This window comes from Heterocephalus glaber, unplaced genomic scaffold (assembly GCF_053883595.1).
Source record: "Heterocephalus glaber isolate CG9 unplaced genomic scaffold, H.glaber_assembly_v1.0 deba00001498, whole genome shotgun sequence".
NCBI lineage: Eukaryota > Metazoa > Chordata > Mammalia > Rodentia > Bathyergidae > Heterocephalus > Heterocephalus glaber.
Window position 1 is genome coordinate 2,373,577 of NW_028258321.1, and position 18,240 is coordinate 2,391,816.

The following is an 18,240-nucleotide window of genomic DNA, read 5'->3' on the forward strand; positions in this document are numbered from 1 at the left end:
TGTCCTTCCCTGTCCCCTACCCTTGAGTCTTGGCCTGATCCTTGAAATCATTTGTAAGTGAATCACTGCTCATCCCAGCAGCTGAACTATGTTCTGACGAATAGAAAATGGATGAAATGCAAGGCTGTTGTAAGGTTTTCTGACCCAGTGGCATGTTTGGAGCTGCATGATTGCTGATGCCCGTGCTGGGTTCCTATGAGTAGCTGGAGTTTTCTGCTATTCCACCTGACTCAAGGGAAGGAAAGGTGTTGCCCGAACTACCCCTGTCGGCCTGGCTCCCTGGACATCCCCTGGTGCCCTTGCCTGTCCCTCTCCAGTGTTTGTAAAGTAATTCCCTGAAGAGATGCCGGCGTCCTGGAGATGGTAACGCTCGAGTCTTTCTACCAGTGCTGTGTGGATCCAGCACCAAAGCCAGCTGGGATGTTCAGCTCCCTGGTGACATCTTGGGAGCTGAGCCTGTCTCTTCCTTCCCTCCTTCCGAGCCAACATCTTGCACAGATGGGCCAGTCCGCAGTAATGCATGCGGGTTGCTGCCTGAGACTCATCTGTGCACACGAAGGTACAATTTGTTGTCTTTCCCTTTGCCCAGCTTCGTCCTCCTGAAGCCGAGAATCTCAGGCCACTCAGCGGCCTGGGAGGCGAGAATGGGAGGGGCTGAGAAAGGAGCCTTACTCTTTCCAGAGCAGAAGGATTCAAAGCAGTTAGTCCCAACTGGCACGCTAACCACCTAGGAAGAAAATGTTTTCCTGAGGGAATGCTCAGGACACTCCTGAAGGACATTTGCTTTTTGGCTGTGACTTTGAAGCATATGGCACATGCACAGGGAGACCTGGCTCAGCCCCACTGGGTAGGTCCAGATGTCTTGGAAGAGCACCCCAAAGACATCCTCAGTAATGAGCACTGTGCCCCAAGGCAGTGTGTTGGGCTCTGCCTTGCAGTGTTCCCTAAGGGCTGAGCTTCTACTGCTGCCTGTTTTCCAATTGCAGTCAATACTGTGCATCCTTCCAGTGCAAACATAATCTGCTCTATAGGTTAAAGGACCTTAAGTGGAATTAGGGGTGCTGTGGGATATTTTCAGGGGTAATTGATAGTCTGTGAAAAAGTTCCATTCTTGAGAAGTTATTGATTCGGAAATGACTTTGATTCAAGTAGAAGTTGGCTGTGGCCTAGCGTGGAACTGTGCTGTGTGACTTCCCCACCGGCTGAAGGGTGTGTCTTGGCTCTTTCCCCAACAGTGACTATGGCTATGAGAGGCACAGCAACGGGCAGTGCCTGCCTGCCTTCTGGTTCAATCCATCCTCTCTGTCAAAGGACTGCAGTGTCGGGCAGAGCTACCTGAACAGCACTGGGTGAGTAAATGACGCGGGAACCTTGAGCAGCCAACCTTGCTGCTGTTGAGCACGTGTTATGCTGAGAAAATGATTTCTCATGGGAGACTGGGACTACTTCCTCCTAGCATGGTACACTTGGGCTTGTTTACTTGAAGAGGGCCGAATAGTCTTGCATTCATAGGGCAGCATGAGGTTGAGAGTAGACTCCATCCAGTTGCAAATAAAGACGTGAGAATGGTTCCTTGGATGAAGGTGAGGATGAAGAAACTAATATACAAATTCTTCACTTTGTGAGGTTTTGTTTCCAGAGAAACAGAACAATAAGATGTAAATCTGTAAAGGAGGAGTTGTGTCATAAGGATTCCCCCCATTGATTGCAAATTCCAAGATCTGCTGTGTAAGTCAGAGGTGCCTGAGAGGTGATGGCTTGGGTCCCTTTCCAAGCCTGAGACCCAGATCCATAGTGTCTAAGACACAGTTTCTGGCCAGGAAGCTTGAGACCCACGGAGAGCTGATGCTTCGGAGGAGTCTGAAGGCAAGGAGAAAGCCAGAGTGCTCACCCTAAGCCATCAGCCGTAGGGATTCTCTCTGACTCGAGGGATGCTCATCGTGTCAGACTCTGTTCCAATCAGACCTGCACCTGATTGGACGAGGCCCATCCACATTAGAAAGGGGATCCGCTTCTCCATCAGTGTAAGCGTCAGTGTTGCCTAACCACCTCCCAGAAGCTCCCAACTAACCTGTGACTACCATCGGGAGCCCAGTGGCGCTCTCTCTCCCTCTCTCTCTCACCATTACAAGTGATATTAAGGAATTAGAGTTGTGTGTTTAGTTGTGATAAAGGCGCTTTGCTTAGGCTAAGAAAGAAGACTAATTTTTTAAACATAATACACGAGTTTTATTTTTAAATATTAAAAAGATACAAGCATTTATGAATTTTGGAGCTGAGTTCGTGGGTACATGAAAGTTTGTTATACTATTTTCTCTCACTTGTTCATATTTGAAAATCGTGATATTCAAAAGTTAAAGGAAAGAAAGGAAAGGAGGAGAGGAAAGGAGGAAGGAAAAGGAGGAGGGAAAGAAGGGAAGGAGGGAGACAGGCGAGAGGGAAGCAGGAGAGAGAGACAGAAGAAAGTTACCCAATTCTGCTTCACAAAGCCTCCCGTCATTTCCCATGCCGGCTGCTAGCCAGAGAACCCACTGTACATAGTGAAATTTCCATTTATGTCCTCTGCTGGAAATTGTAAAATACTTTTAATTTGAGAAAAACACCAAAATAATATATACCATTCTTTTAAAGGTAGTAAAAGACATAGAAATGGACTTTAACTAGCCATTTCTCTGACGCAAGGGATTCCTAAGACTTTGAATGAAGGAATAGGCTTTGATTTATTTGAGCAACACAAAATGTATGGAAAATGTAAATAATATATTTGCAGCAATGAGTCTTCAGCATCTCGCACTACAGGAGGGAAAATAACCATGGAGGGTTAACAGAATTCCTGAACTTCCTGGAGAAAGATTGCCAGGCAGAAGTCTCATCCATGCACGTGGAAGGATGTTTAGACATTGCAGAGGGCGCCGGAAGCCCCGAGAGCTAATTTAAGAATGGGTTTCCCTTCTCCACCAACTGGGTCAGCGTGTCCTCAGTCCAGTGGCTTCAGGGTGTCTGAGGTCTGCCCCTGGGGCTGTGTGAACAGAGCCCTGCTGGGCTTTGCACCTTCAGCTCCCCGCCTCTTCCACCCTTTGCCCTCTGAACTTCCGAAGGTCATTTTGCACCCCATCGAAAGCAAGGAGGCGGATACTGAGTTTCTGTCCGCTCCCAGCAGAGTGAGGTACGATGGAGGGATTTTGTTCGGTGAAAGGGAGAGTTCTTTCAGGAAGAAACAAGCCTTTCCACTCCAAGCCCTGCCACTTACTGTCATGTTTAGCAAGTGACTTTGTTTCTTTAAGCCCCGGTTTCTTAACCTATAACATTTTGCTCTTTGCCTTCATGGTGTGATTAAATGTGACAGCTCACTTCTTTTCAAACTCTAGATGCCATCAGTCATTTTCATCTAACCAGGGAGAAATAGAAAAGAGGAGGAAAAATCTTTTTGTTGTGGTTCTATAATTCAGATATGTATTTGGTACTTAATAATGACTGAAATGTTGATCTCCGGGATATATTTAATGAACGCTCCTGTTTTCTTGCCTCTAAAATAGAAATAACAAGCTCTGTAGACTCGAAGTCACAAGGTTAGCGAGTGACAGGACCACTCTGCACCCAAAGGCGTGTCTGTCCATTTAGGTTGCTTAGGTCAGAAAACTCCTCCACCTCCACCTCCACCTGAACAACTTTCTGTTCCTCAAATAAAATGCACATAATAATCATTTGTATATTTTCTTGTATGCTAATGCTGAAATAGCCCCCAATCCATTCCTCTTTGTTTCTCCATCAGTGTCATAAATATGCCAGTTTGCACATTTAGCTGTACTCATATATGGTCAGGTTTTGTTTATACTGCTTTGGAACCAGGGACCATATTGCCAATTTAAATTCTTAAATTAACTAGGACATGGCTTATTTCCTGCTAACAGTAAAAGATTCTGTAAATACAAAATAAAGTGGCCATTGGGTTGCTTTATTCTGAGAAAACAAGATAATCTTCTCAGGGGACAGATTTCATCTTAACTGTTAAGTTAGAAATATTTCTAGATGTGTTCTAAAAAAGCGTGTCTAGAAATGTCTGCTGCACAATGTCTTACGGAATCATTAATCCGTCGTGAAGAATATTCAAAGACAGATCTTTCTGGCCCTCAGGGTGAGTCTACAGCGGATATTTACCTAAGAAGTACTTTTTAAAAACCAGTACAAGTTCCATGTGACACTAGTGGGTCCCAGAAAAGTACATATATAAATTCTAGCAAAATACTGACTTCCGTACTATTAAAATACTTTCAGAATGTTTTAAAACATCCTTTTTATAACCATATTCCTTTCTGCATCGCATACAAACACTGAGACCCTGGCTAACCTGCCATTTGCCTGGACTTGCTGCTTCCAGGGACTTTGAGGGCAGCAGTCTCCTCCCACCAGGGCCTCCATCCCAGGTGCCCTGCCAGGACTTTGATGTTCTGCGTGGTCTCTGTGCCTCAAGGAGAATAATTGGCCCTAAAAATAATCTGTGTGTGTGTGTGTGTGTGTGTGTGTGTGTTGAAAGCCCACAAAAGGACATCACTTATGTTATTCACACACTCATTGCTGGGAGAGCCTGTGTAGATATTTCCCAGCCAAGAAGCCCGAAGTCCTGCAGCAGACTCACAGCAGTTGTTGCTATGAAGTTGACTCTTCAGAGTGTATTTCTTAGAGGAGGTCTTCCACCTTGCCTTGGGATGGAGTTGGATTGGAAACAGAGAGGATGCCTGCTGCTGTCCAGGAGCGTGGCTTGCTCACATGCCCACTCCCGTCCACACCAGTGGCGTGTGCAGTTCTTATCCAGGTGCACTGGCATGGTAGCAGGAGAAGAGCGAGTCCACTCACAGGCCCCCAGCTGCCAGCTATTCACTGTGTGACCTCAGTCACGTATCATGTGCGTAAAGAAGGGACTGTACTGGATGATCTTGTAGATCCCTCCACTCTGACACATCCACGAGCAATGGAAATGATTCATAGGAGGATGGCTTGGTCTTCAGGTCCTCAAAATAAGGAAAAATCTCTTCCTATCATTTAGTTGCACAAGTTGACTCCGATTGTGAATTCTGAGACATTCTCGTGATTCTTTATATTAAGTCGTTTAGTTAAGTGTGGCCGTATGTCCCATTTCATCAAGCTTTAGCTCAAAATGAAGTCACATTCCATTTATTACTCCAACTAAATTACTTGTGCTTCCATCGTGCTTAATGTAAGAAAAGCTCTTTTCCAGCTACCGGGTCTTTTGCACCCCTCAAGCCCCCTCATCCCTAGTGAGGTCTAGGAAAATTCCAGAGAGCTGTTGCCTTTAGGAGACAAGAGTGGAAAACCTGCCTGGTCAGCCAGGGAATTCCATTCCTTCGAATGCCGCTGTTATTAGGGCTGCTACACATGATTACTGATATGTGGGTGCATTGCCAGCCCAACGTGTACCTTGTCACGGGGACCCTAATTAAAGCGTAGTGACGATCTCTGGGCTGCGTGTGCCTACTGATAAAGGAGACAGAGTGCTCACAGCTCTCTGGCCGCTGGGGAGATCTGTCGGCTCAGACATCTGGTATGGTCCTCAGTCACTGAAGATGAGACCTGTGCCCCTAGCGGATGGATTTCCTTGAAACAGTTTCTCTGGGCGTAGGGGTGGAATAGCCCATCTCTGCCCCGACCACTAAGCCTTGCACTGCAACTGGGTGTCCCTGATGTCAGAGACCTGCAGTTCCGTAAGTCTTTCCATTCACATACGTGGACACGCACTCATTGCTGCTTGCCCTTTGCATAGCTGCCATGCTGTGGTGCCGGTTAGGAGTATTTTAAGCTTCAGCCACACACTGACCTCAGGGCTAGCCCTCTTCTCTGTCCCCAGGCTTGTTCCCTCTCCTGCTTCATTAGATCCAGTGCTATTGCAACAAAGTCGGGTTTGTTTTGAAAGCAGAGCCATGTACTACAATTGAAGAAATTTTTTTTTCCACTATAAGTGTCCATGTGGGCACCACGGCTCAGTGACAGTAATACTCACTTGGGTACAATAAGACCTCGAATTCTACTTCTGCCTCCTCAGTCATCACCTGAGGTGACTACTGGGAAGAAAGAAGCAACTTCAGAGAAAACCAAGATTCGCAAGGTGAGTCAGCGTGGGACAGGAAGAACCAAGTCCCACACAGAATGCACAGCACAGGCCACGAGTGTCCCCAGGAGCTCAGGCTGGCCCGGTGCAGGAAGCGCGCAGAGTTGTAGCTGCAGCTAGAGAAGCACATGGAGGCTGGCACGTGGCCCTTTGCCGTAAGTCTGAACTTGAGTCTTCAGAACAAAAGCGTAGGACGTGGTGATTGGTCATAAGAAAAGGATTAACATGATTGGATTTGGTCTGAGGATGATTTTGGCTATAGGAACATTTTCAGAGAATAGTTAATATTTAAGTGCTAACTTTTTATATTTTAATATTTATGGGATTCCTACAATGTGTCAAGCTCTGTGCTCAGCCTTCACTAAGGCACCATGTTAATTAATCCTTTACAGCATGTTCTGTAATTACCCCGGGTGTACAGGCAAGGAACCTGAAGGCTCCAGGAAGGTTGGGTAAATTGCTGCAGTTCCCGTTCAGGAGGGCTTGAGGCAGTTTGTTTCCACAGCACTGGTTTTGGCCTCCAGGGTGGTGGTAGTGGCTGTAGGCAGGAATCACCAGGGGACACTTAAAAATAAACGGATACTCAAAGCTCTCAATTAAATTAGATTTCCCAGGGAAGGGCTTGGGTGTTCATACATTTGTACAGTGCCCCAAAGTGATTCAGAAGATCAGACAGTAATAATGGGATGTGTCTCCGGGTCCTATGGGTGTGGAACTGATCAAAGCACTTTCCTGTTTACCGCAGTGTTATTCACAGTAGCCCAGATACGGAAGCAACCTGTCCAAGAGCAGATGAATGGAGAGCGGGCATGTGGGGTGTGTGGGATACTATAAAGTCTGCACAAAGGATAATGAAAGTCTGTCATTTGTAACAGGGATGAAACTAGAGGACATTACATCAAGTGATTCAAGCACAGGGAAACAAACATCGTATGATCGCCCTATCTGTGGACTTCTGAAAGTTGATGTCTTCGAAAGAGAGAGTAGGAAGGCAGATCCCAGCGGCTGGGTGGAGAGAGAGGTGGTGAACAGGGCCTGGTAGCCAGACCTAGACTTTCAGCTAGACTGGAGGAATAGTTCCAGTGAGCTGCTGTACAGCGTGGTAACCACAGTTAACAATAATGTGTATTTTTAAATTCCTAAAATATTAGTTTTTAATGCTCTTACCATAAAAACACAAGTTGTTGAAGTGATGAGGATGCCAATTACCTTAAGCCTTTCTACAGTGTGTACACTGACCAAAAATTACAGAGTACCCACAAAAATAAGTATTATTTATTGATTAAAAATAAATGTAAGAGAGGCGGGGATTTAGCTCAGTGGTTTCGCCGCCTAGTATGCAAGCACAAGGACGCGAGTGTGATCCCCAGTACCAAAAACAAAAAACAAACGAACAAAAAAATAAATAAAATAAAAAATAAAAAAATAAAAAATAAATGTGAGAGAAGGGCAGATAGTGTTGGGCTCTCCTGAGCTTAGCCAATACTTTCAGTGTAACCACTGTGAATAGCAATAATCCACATCCAAACGGCACCACCCTAAACTCGTAAGGGAACCTAAAAGCATCAAATAGAAAATCACAGAATATGAAGACATTCAATGCTTCTTTCCACAGTTTTACTCTCACAAAGAAAAAAAATGTGGCCTTCATCTTTTTTAAGACTGCTAGACAGTACAGAAGCAGAATCAAAGAAGGTGTGCATAAAAAGGGAAAGGTGACAGAGGTGCATCCAGATGGGAAGGGAGAGAAGAGCTGAAGGCAGGTGGTTGGAGGAATAAGGCGCCGTCTACTGATGAGCCGCAAGGAATATCAAAGCCACATTTGCAGAATGTTGCCTTTTCAGTAATTGTACAAAGACTCCCTTGCCATTACAGAGCACTTTTCTTCTTGGCAGATTGAAGAATACTTTACCAACTAAATGTATCCTGGCAATATTCAGAGCTTGGGCCCAACATAATCATAAGTCGCCTTGTTGTTACAGAGGTAGCAAGCCCCATTTAATAACATATTAAATGCATTATTCATTTACGTAATTCAGACCCAGGGACAGCTGCTGGGATGAAAATAGAACCGTTCTGTAATGCAAAAAGCAGGTGTGTGCTTACTTGAGTAAATTAACTCTGTATTTCTGCACAATTTTCTTCTGCATTTCAGGGACAGGTTTGGTAGGGCTAATGCAATCCCATTTTCATCCTAGAAATACAGTGGTTTCAGAATCCTTTTTAATGAGCCTTTTTAAAAATCACCAACAGTCTTCTCTGTGGCCAAATCCCAGGGGAGGAGATTTGTGCTTTGGATCTAAGCAGAACTCCCTGTGGCTGCAGGATTCAGGAAAGCCTGGGGTGACAATTAGTCAGAACAGCGACAAACAAAAGCGCAGCTCTGAAGCCATGCTGGCTCCAGTGATGCTGCCCACCCGGTCAGAGCCACGGGTGTGCTTGGATGCCCAGTGATCAGCAATCACAGCCTACCTTTAGTCAGCACAGCGCCTCTGTCTGAAACATGAGGGCCATTTCCAGTGCACGGTTAAACTCACGGTGAAACCGTGATTACCCGGCATGGTGGTGTAGCTCATTCTTTTCGACTCTGGATGATACCAGAATGCTACCATTCTCCAGTGTTTGCACTTCTTTTTCTTTCTCCCACAAGCCCTTATTTTTTCTTTTAATCAGCATGCACTCACAATCATAGGCCTGATTTTCTTTGAATCAGCATAAACACCTTGTAGGGTTTTTAATGAATGATGTTCACAATGCTCAGACATGATGATGACCAATCAGAACAGGCAGCAACCTCCCTGGTAGAGCACATGGTTCTGGAGACACTGACACCCTGATGGGTTCAGTTCTTAACTGTTGGACTAAGGATAGGACCAGCGGAGCTTGGTGGCTGTCTGGGGTTCTCAGAGCATGGTAGCCTCTTCCCTGCAGGTATTCAGCATTTAAACTAAAGCCATCAGGCCAGCGTGGGTCTTCTGATCCCGATTGGCAGCCTCGTGTATCTGCACACAAGGAAGCCCTGGTTCTCACAGTCACACAGAAGAAAACAGTGCAAGGCCAAGAATTCCTATGAAGTCAATCAGAGAGGGTCTGCTCCAAGTTCAGAGAAGAGGCGATCTTTATTTCCAGAGGCAGTGCAGTGTAGTAGTAGAGCAAGTGTGTTCGAGAGACACATGGTCTAGGGTCCTGGCCACGTGACCATGAGAAAACAAATTAACATAAGTTAAACGACGTAAGTCTCAATTTCTAACGACGAAAGTCTCAATTTCTTCATCTGTATATTGAGGAAAATAACAGTATCTTCATTATTAGAGTTATTGGAAGATATATGAGATAATTTATGTGGAGTACTTAGCACAGTGACTAGAACATTTTAAACTTCCTCTAAATTGTCTTAGAGAAGGCAGGATAAGGTTTAGGTAGGGTAAGCTTTAGGCAGCTAATGGTGCATACAGAAGAAGATAGAAGCTGAAAGAGCAAAAGAAAAATACTTTCAAGAGGATTAGAAAGAGATTTGGCTGCAGCAAAATGAGCTTTTGGGGAGAAGGCATTAGAAAAGTAGAATGAAGTTAGTTTGTGGAGGGCTTTAGATAAAGGATTAGGAGGTTTGCAACTTGTCCCGAGGCCATGTGAAAGCCAGGAAAGGTTGTAAACAGGAAGGAGCCATGATGATAATATTAAATAAAAATAACCAGTAACATTTCATCATCACTTACTAAGCAATGCAGCAGTTTTAAATCACCTGTGTTAATCCACTCAATCCTTGCCCACCCGTGGGAGGTATATGAAATGTGAGTGATGAAGATGTACGATCCCTCTCATGTGACTTTCTCCCCTGCTCTTAGGGAGTCAGTCCTGACACTCAGCATCAGAAGAGAGCCTTGTGTCCTGGACTGGAAACCTATCAGCAGACCAGATCCACTCCACCGACCGGGTTGCGAATGAAGTTTTAGTGGGAGCTAGCTTTGCGCATTATTTTACATACTGTCTGTGTTCACTTTCACGGTATTGCTGCAGAGCTCAGTAGTTGCCACAAAGACTAAACAGCCTACACAGTAAACAGTTAGTGTCTGACCCTTTCATAAAGCCTCTGCCAGCCTCTGGCCTACAATAGTCAGAAGTGGGCTTTGAGTGCCTCTGGTTTTGCTCTGCCACTATTTCCCCCAGAGTAAGACCTCACTGGAAAGCACTCAGCTTTGAAATCTAGAGATCACAAATGCCAGCCCCAGTCAGCCTTCCCTGCCTTACAGAATGGTCACTGAGCAAGAGAACAGCAACAGCAGGGAAGGTGAGGAGAGCATGCATTTGGGGTACATTTTAGGTGTACAATATAATGACACTCATCACTGGAGATGTGCACCTGTACATAATACACCTTGGTTCTTATTTTGCCCCCTTTCCCCTGCCCTCCCTTCAACCCCTCCATCCCTCCCTATTTACAGAGACTTTGTTCCCATTTTTTTCTTTTCTCATATTAACCCCATTCCCTTCTTTCCTTTCCCCTAGCCCTGCCACTTCCCCTTCCCCTTTGCCCCTTTTCTTCCTATTTCACATTATCTATTATACCTTTTAGTCCTTATTTACACTTTCAATTTCTCACACCAGAGAAACTATTCAGTGTTTATACATGTGTGTCCTGTTTATTGCACTTAAGAGTATAGCCTCAATGTGCATCCACTTAGCTATAAATGTCTCTAATTTCTCATTCTTTATGGCTGAGTAGTACTCCATTTTCTTTTAAAAAGCCACATTTTCTTTATCCAGTCTCCAGTTGATGGGCATTTGGGCTGTTTCCAAGTTTTACCTATCACAAACTGTGCTGCTATGAACATGGGTGCACATATATCACTGTAGTATGATTCTTGTAATTCTTTTGGGGAAGATCCCTAGCAGGGGAATAGCTGGGTCAAATGGAACTTCCAGTCTTAGTTCTTTGAGGTATCTCCATACTGATTTCCACAGTGGTTGCACCAGTCTACACTCCCACCAGCAGTGGAGCAGGGTTCCTCTTTCCCCACAGCCCCGCCAGCATTTGTTATAGGTTGATTTCATGATAGCAGCCATTCTTTCTGGGGTGAGGTGGAATCTCAGCCTTGTTTTCATTTGCATCTCTCAAATGACCAGTGATTTTGAACAGTTTTTCATGTTTATTTGCCATTTCTACTTCTTTGTTTGAGAAATGTCTGTTCATTTCAGATGCCCATTTTTGGATTGGGCCTTTAAATTTGGGAGGTCTGACTTTTTAAAGTTCTTTATAGATTCAAGATAGTAGACCTTTGTCTGAAGAACAGCAGGTGAAGATTTTTTCCCACATTGTGGATTGTCTCTTCACACTGCTGGTGGTTTTTCTTGCTGTGCAGAAGCTTTTAAATAAGAAGAGATCCCACTTGTTGATTGTGCTAGTTCCCGGGCTACTGAGGTTTTGTTCATGAAATTTTGATCTCTAGATTTCAAAGCTGATTATTTTCTAGCTAGGTCTTATTTTTGGAGAAAGAGGACATTACCTCTAGGCAAGTGGATTTGGGAAATCAAATATATAAATCCATACACGGGTTACTGTGGACCCATAGTGAAAAGATGAGTAGGAAATATTGAACCTCACAATTATTAAATTGTGGTTGTCCTTAAACCATAGATTCTAATTCTCTGTGAATCTGGTAAATTATATAGGATAATTCTGCAGGCTATCTCATTTTTCTATTAAAGATAAAATAAGAAGTAATCAAAAGCGTAGGAAAGATCTACTCAATCTGAAAAAGCTGAAGCCCCTTTGCGTCAGGTTTCAGTAGTTTAATCAGTAAAACCTCTCATGAAATGAGCAGAAAGTGTCAAATTTAGCTAACTTCTTTCTCACGACACTGTGCTATTACAATAGTGTCCTGTAGATATAATGTTGAGTACCATATCAGTAATTATTTTTCTCTGGATTGCAAATCCCCTTGCAATATATGCAGCTGTCACAATTGCTTATCCCCCAGCCACACTCCCACATTCAGTAGTTTCAGCTCCCCATCTTGAAGGCAGACTAAAAATATTGAGTGGACAATTCTAGAAATAAAATATTCAGAAGTTTCAAATTGTGCCCCAGAGTAGGGTGAGATCTTGCCTGAGTTTGCATCCCAGTGCCCATCCCATTCACCGCGTTTCACCTCTTTACACAGACATTGTGTCTTCGCTCATCATCACAAGAAGGATGAGGTCAATAAGATACTGTGGAAGAGAGGTCACATTCTCTAAATTTATTACAGTATATTGCTGTAATTGTTCTATTATTATTAAACCTTATCGTAGGTATGTATGTATAGTAAAAAGCTTAGTGCTTATAGGTTTTGGTTCTGTCAGCTGTTTTAGGCATCTACTGGGCATCTTGGAACAATTCCTGGAGACTAAGAGGAGACAACTGTATTACTCTGTCTGATCCTTAAATATCTTCTAAATCGCTCATTTGTATCTCTGCAACTAGAGTTTATCTCAGAGGGGTACAGCCTGTGTTCTAGTTCTGTGCATTTCCCACGGCTCCAAGATGATTGGATGAATTGATTAGGTGAATAAAAAGTCTGCGGTGACAACGCTAAGTACAGACACAACCTGCTGCCCCAGTGACCGCCTCTCTGCTGGGAGCTTCCTGGGAAGCAGCCCTCATCCTCACAGAACGTGGAGCGTGGGTGGTCAGGTGGTTCGTGGTAGTTCCTGGGCCAAGCCGTGGGTGTAGCTCAGAATCTGGGAATGGTCTGCGTTAGAATGAGCTGTTGACAACTGGGCTCTTCTCCCTTAGGTACAGAAAGGTGGTGTCCAATAACTGCACAGACGGAGTGAGAGAGCAGTACACTGCCAAACCCCAGAAGTGTCCCGGCAAGGCCCCTCGAGGGCTGCGGATCATCACTGCCGACGGGAAGCTGACAGCAGAACAAGGCCACAACGTCACCCTGCTGGTGCAGCTGGAGGAGGTAGGCTGACCCCTCACGTTCTCCTCTCCAGGCCAGTGGCTTCTCCTGATCAATCGTGGTGTTGTTGGCACAAACTTTTTAACTTTATCCGTTAGATGCAATTGCGTTTGTTGCTCTCTTCTAGTTTTCATTATATTTTCTGTTGTCATTGCTTCACCTTCCCTGACACCTTTCTTTAATAAGCACTTTCATTTTGCCTCAAGTTGTTCATCTCTCTCACTCAGTCTCTTTCTTCTTGGGATGCTCTTTGGATTTGACTGTACCTCTGTGGCACTTTTAGCAAAATATTTTCTCCAACTGCATTAATGTTATTGCCAGAAATTTCACACACACACACACACACACACACACACACACACACACACACGGCCAATCTAGAAGATGTAGAAGATGTAAATTCTTTTGTCCTTTCTCAGTCTGAAGCCTTAGCTTTTCCAAAAGCAACAGATCAGACAAACTTCCAGCACAAAGGCTGATCAAAACACAACTGAGTATCATATCTCCAACACTTGTGAGCTTGTATTTTGATAATGCCTCAGGGACGTCATTATGAGCATCAATTATTGCTTGCCGAATTATTGTTACCTGAAACTTATGACTAGATGGTGGATAAGACCAGCTTTCTTCTGTCTGTTTTGGAGGGTGCACTGACATTGTTGTCATATTAATACATGAAGTGGATGGTCACCGAGGGTAAGCATTTCATTAAATTACCTCAAGTATTAGACCAGATAGCCAGGGACCTAAAAGGTGGTCAGCACTGTCCTCCGCCCTGTGAATACAGAAGGATTTTAAATGTTAATAATGGCACCAGGATTAAAATATGAAATCTTGAATTCCATTTTCCCCTTCTGACAGTGGCTCTATCTCTGATATGCAGAAGAATCACCCAGAAAGTGTATTTAAAATACAGTGTTCTTGGCCACATCCTCAAAGATTTTCATTCAGTAAAGTGGAATCAGACCAGGCAGCAGTGTTCATGTCTAACAAACTCATGGGTCATGTATTGTCCTTTGAGCAAAACAAAACCATTAGTTTGCAGCAAACCAACTGTTTGTGTGTGTGAGTGTGTGTGTGTGTGTGTGTGTTTAGAGAGAGAAAGAGAGGGAAAGGAGGAAGATAAAAGAGAAAGAAAAGAAAGGATAAGGAAGAAACTAAAGATTGGGGAGCTAAAATTATTTCCTGGAAAGATGGAAAATTAATTGGGATGAGTCCCACATTTTAGGTGGCATTTCCTCTCGAGGGCTTTGACAATTCATACCTCACAGTGTGCAGTAGTTCAGATTTCACATTACTAGTAGACATCCAAGCATAAAGCATTGGCTAAGCAAGGATAAGAGAAAAATGATAGAAACTAAAGAAAAGGAAAATAAGAGCTGAAGGGACTGCATAGACATAATTCTAGGAGAGGGAGAGGAGGATAAGGAGCCAGAATCGTTATTGAACAGATAATGGCTGACCACATTCTAAAACTGATCAAAGATATCAACATGTAAACACACAGACTCAGGAGAACCAGCAAAATCCAAAGACGGTAGACACAAAGAAAGGTTAGACTCAGCTTACACAATGAAACTGCTAAAATCTAAAGACAGAGAAATTTTAAAAGCAGTTCAGAAGAAAATTAAATGACATTTTTGAAATGCTGTGCAAAACACAAAGATGAAGTTTAAACAAACTCATCTTCACATAAACAAACACTGAGCTATGGTTCATAGATGCCAATCTCTGTGAATGGAGATCTTCAGGGATAAGCAGAATGACCCCAGAAAATGCACGTGTGCACACACACACATGCACACACACACACGTACAAGTTGATGTATGAAACAAATTGGTGAATGGAAGGAAGAACGAGAAATACAGTATGTACGTAGATAAATAATGGTAATCGACTATGGACTTCTAAATACATAAAAATTTAAAAACATTAGAATAATGATAAAATAGTATGTGAGTGGAATTAAAGTGGCAGAAGGTCCATGAAATGTCTATAAAGAAGTAAAAGTATTAACTTATATTAGGCTCCAAAGTAATCAGAACATGGCCTTCACAACTATTACAACTAAAAGACCAGTGAGATAATGTTTAACTACCGAGTCACTGAAAAGGAATTGGAGTAATTTTTAAATGCTTTATTAATCCAAAATAAGTCAATGAAAGGAAGAAATGGAGCAGTATAAAGTTGAGACATGGAGAAAGCAAGTGTGAATATTGTGGATACAAATTAAAATATTATCAATAAGTAAATTAAAAATTAGTTATTTTGGTCTCTTTTTTTTCAGTACTGGGGATTTTCCCAGGGCCTTCCCCTAGAGCTACATCCCCAAATCTTTGTTCATGTATTGTATTGTATTGTATTTTGAGGCAAGATCTTCCTTAGTTGCTAAATTGCCCAGGTAGGGCTCAAATCTGTGATCCTCCTGCTTCTGCCTTCCACAGTTGCTGGGATTACAGGAATGTGCAGCCACACCTGGCTTTGATTTTTCTGTTTTGTTTAAGAAGTGTGTGTCTAACCCAAGACCATGAAGCTGTCATGCCACAAGTTTTCCCTCTGGCTTTCACATTGATGTCTATTGATAATTCTTGAAGAAAACCATATGTGATATATTTTATATATTTAGAACATCTTACATATAATTACCTGCCCAGAAAACTACAATAGGAACTGGCACTTTGGAGACCTAGTTGACACTGAGCCCTGTAACTGAGTAGATATACAACCTATGGCCCATTATCCCACTCCTAAGTAGATATAGTATGGTTTCTCTTTCGATGATTTAAGCTACTCATAGTGAAGTTTCAAAAGTATCAAATGAAAAATAAAGAAAGACATCCTAAGTTTTTAATAACTTGATTACAGCATATTGTTATAGTTGTTGAATCTCTTACTGTGTCTAATTTATAAGTTAACCTTTATGGTATATATTTATGTGTAGGAAAAAGTAGCATATATGTGGTTTGTGTTCATCAGTGGTATCAGGTATCCAATGGGAGTTTTTGAACGTACCTGCCACGTATATAAAGCAATATCCATAAGAGAAGCACTTGCAAGAGCCTTAAACTAGAAACTACCTAAATATGACTAGCGAGTAATCTACAGTACACTTATGGAATGCAATATAATACAATAATGAAAAAGAACTAGAGCTACATGCAAAACATTGGGGATGAAGCCCATTTCTAGTATTGAGCTAAAAAATTAAACTGAAAAAATACACATTTTATGATTCTATTTAATTAAACAGTAAAATTAAGCAAAGCGAATTTGTGGTGACAGAAGTGAGGATGGATAATTGTTACCTTTGTAGGAAGACAGACAAAGGGGATTCTGGGAATGCTGATAATTTTTGATTACTAGCTCTGACTGGGGGGCTGTATATTAACAATTTGGTTATTTGAATGTCGATTTTATTCAATGGAAAGCTAACTTAAGATACTTTACTACTGTACTTTGCATTTGGTCTCGGGGAAGGGTGGGGAAACTTCCTTGGACCCTTTCCCTCACCAGTACTCTACCTTATTTTTACTGGCATGGCAAATGATGATCCCTTTCCCAGAGACACAGGAAACCCAGTGAGGCTACCCAGAAGTACGCTGCATGTAGCTTCTGTAGCTTCCATTGTGACTCTGTTCCTGAGAACCCCACAGAGGGAGCAGGGAGCCTGGAGCCTTCACCCCATCAGCCCTGACCTGTGCACAAAGGCTGGGGAGCGCCCTTTCTGGGCAGCTAAGCCTTGCAGCTCTTCCTCTGTGCTATCCACATGACCCAGATCCTAGGCATCTCAGACTGAGCAGCAGAACTTGGGAATTCATGCCTAGGGGCTCAAAAAGAAAAACCAGCCAGTGGGTTCATTCTACTAGAGTGCACAAAACTGTAACCACAGGGATGAAATCCTCCACCTTCCTCATCCCATCCGTGTGCTCATCTCTGCGATCAGAGCCCAAGGCGTCTCTCATGTTGATCTGCAACATGCTCAAATCATCGCTGTCGCCCCATAGATGACAGCCAACTAACTTCCCTGAGTGCATGCAGCCGCTGCAGGAGCCTCCACCAAGTATTGTAGCATCTCACCTTTTCATCGCTCCTCGGCAGCGGAAAGAATTCTTTTCTGGGCAGGAGCTTCAGGTTGTTTCTAAGGCTGTATGGAGACCCTTGGCAAGGGGCAGACACAGTACAAAGAGCAAAGGCGAGAAGGAAAAGCCAGACCCTCTGTGCACAACCCAGCTTGCCCTTGGCTGTTCCTGTATTCTTGGACACTAGTCAGCAAATCTACCAAAACTTTCCTCCCTGCTTTTCTGAGAATATCATGGTTCTTTGAAAAATGTTTCAGCAAAGAGAGGTAAATCTTCCTTTGGGTTGCCTTGTCTTTGCAAAACTATGCCTTTATTGAATGCCTCCCATGTACCTAACACAGGTGATCTGTTCTGAAGAGAACTGCAAAGTGTAGGATACAAACACGGTACACAAGGAGCACAGAATCTGTGTATAGTAAACCAGATTTCTCCAAACCATGGCTATGAGTTAAATTAATTTTAAAAAATTAAGTCCCAAGCGAAGACACAGAAACCCTGTCATTCATCCCATAGGCAACACATGGGACCTCAGTATCCTCCTCAGAAATCTCTCAGGAGTCCCCTTTTCACTTGAACTTCATGCACGAAATGTTTTTTAAAACAGAGGCTGATTCTTGCCCCATACCTACTAGCAAGTTGTATGAGAAGAATATTTATGTCACACCTTTTGATGCCTGCAAAACAGCAAGTCTTTCAGATGCCAGAGGGACCCGGTAGTCCCTTCCCATACCATATGCCTTCTCATATGACACTGCAACTCTGATTAATGCAGAAGTAGACAGAAGACTCATTTCCCAAGTTGGAATATTATTTTTGTCTTTGTGCACCAAAGTTAGTGCTGCTGTCTCGTGGTTACTTCATGGTTCAACTTTCTCCTGTACTCCATGTTCCCTCTGTGCGGCCGGGTGGGGCTCAGACTGGTGCATCCCACCTTCATTGTCTGAATTACAAACTGCTGTCTGGAGTCTCTGTCTCCTTAGCACATCTAATAAACACTGGAGAGGGAGGAGTCATCTACCTCTCCAGGTAAGAATGTGAGTGAAATATACATTGACTGTTTAAATGATAAAACAGATTACAGCAAAAGACACA

At 43.3% G+C, this 18,240-nt stretch overlaps 1 protein-coding gene across 7 annotated transcripts in view; it reads left to right on the forward strand.

The window, feature by feature from the left end:
- Sorcs1 (sortilin related VPS10 domain containing receptor 1) overlaps positions 1-18,240 on the forward strand; it is a 470,258-nt gene that overhangs the window by 398,189 nt on the left and 53,829 nt on the right. For all 7 annotated transcript variants that reach the window (XM_021245560.2, XM_087185724.1, XM_013066085.3 and 4 more), the window contains exons 17-18: positions 1,236-1,349; positions 12,900-13,071. In XM_021245560.2, coding sequence (XP_021101219.2) covers positions 1,236-1,349; positions 12,900-13,071 — 286 coding nt within the window. The remainder of the gene's footprint in view (positions 1-1,235; positions 1,350-12,899; positions 13,072-18,240) is intronic.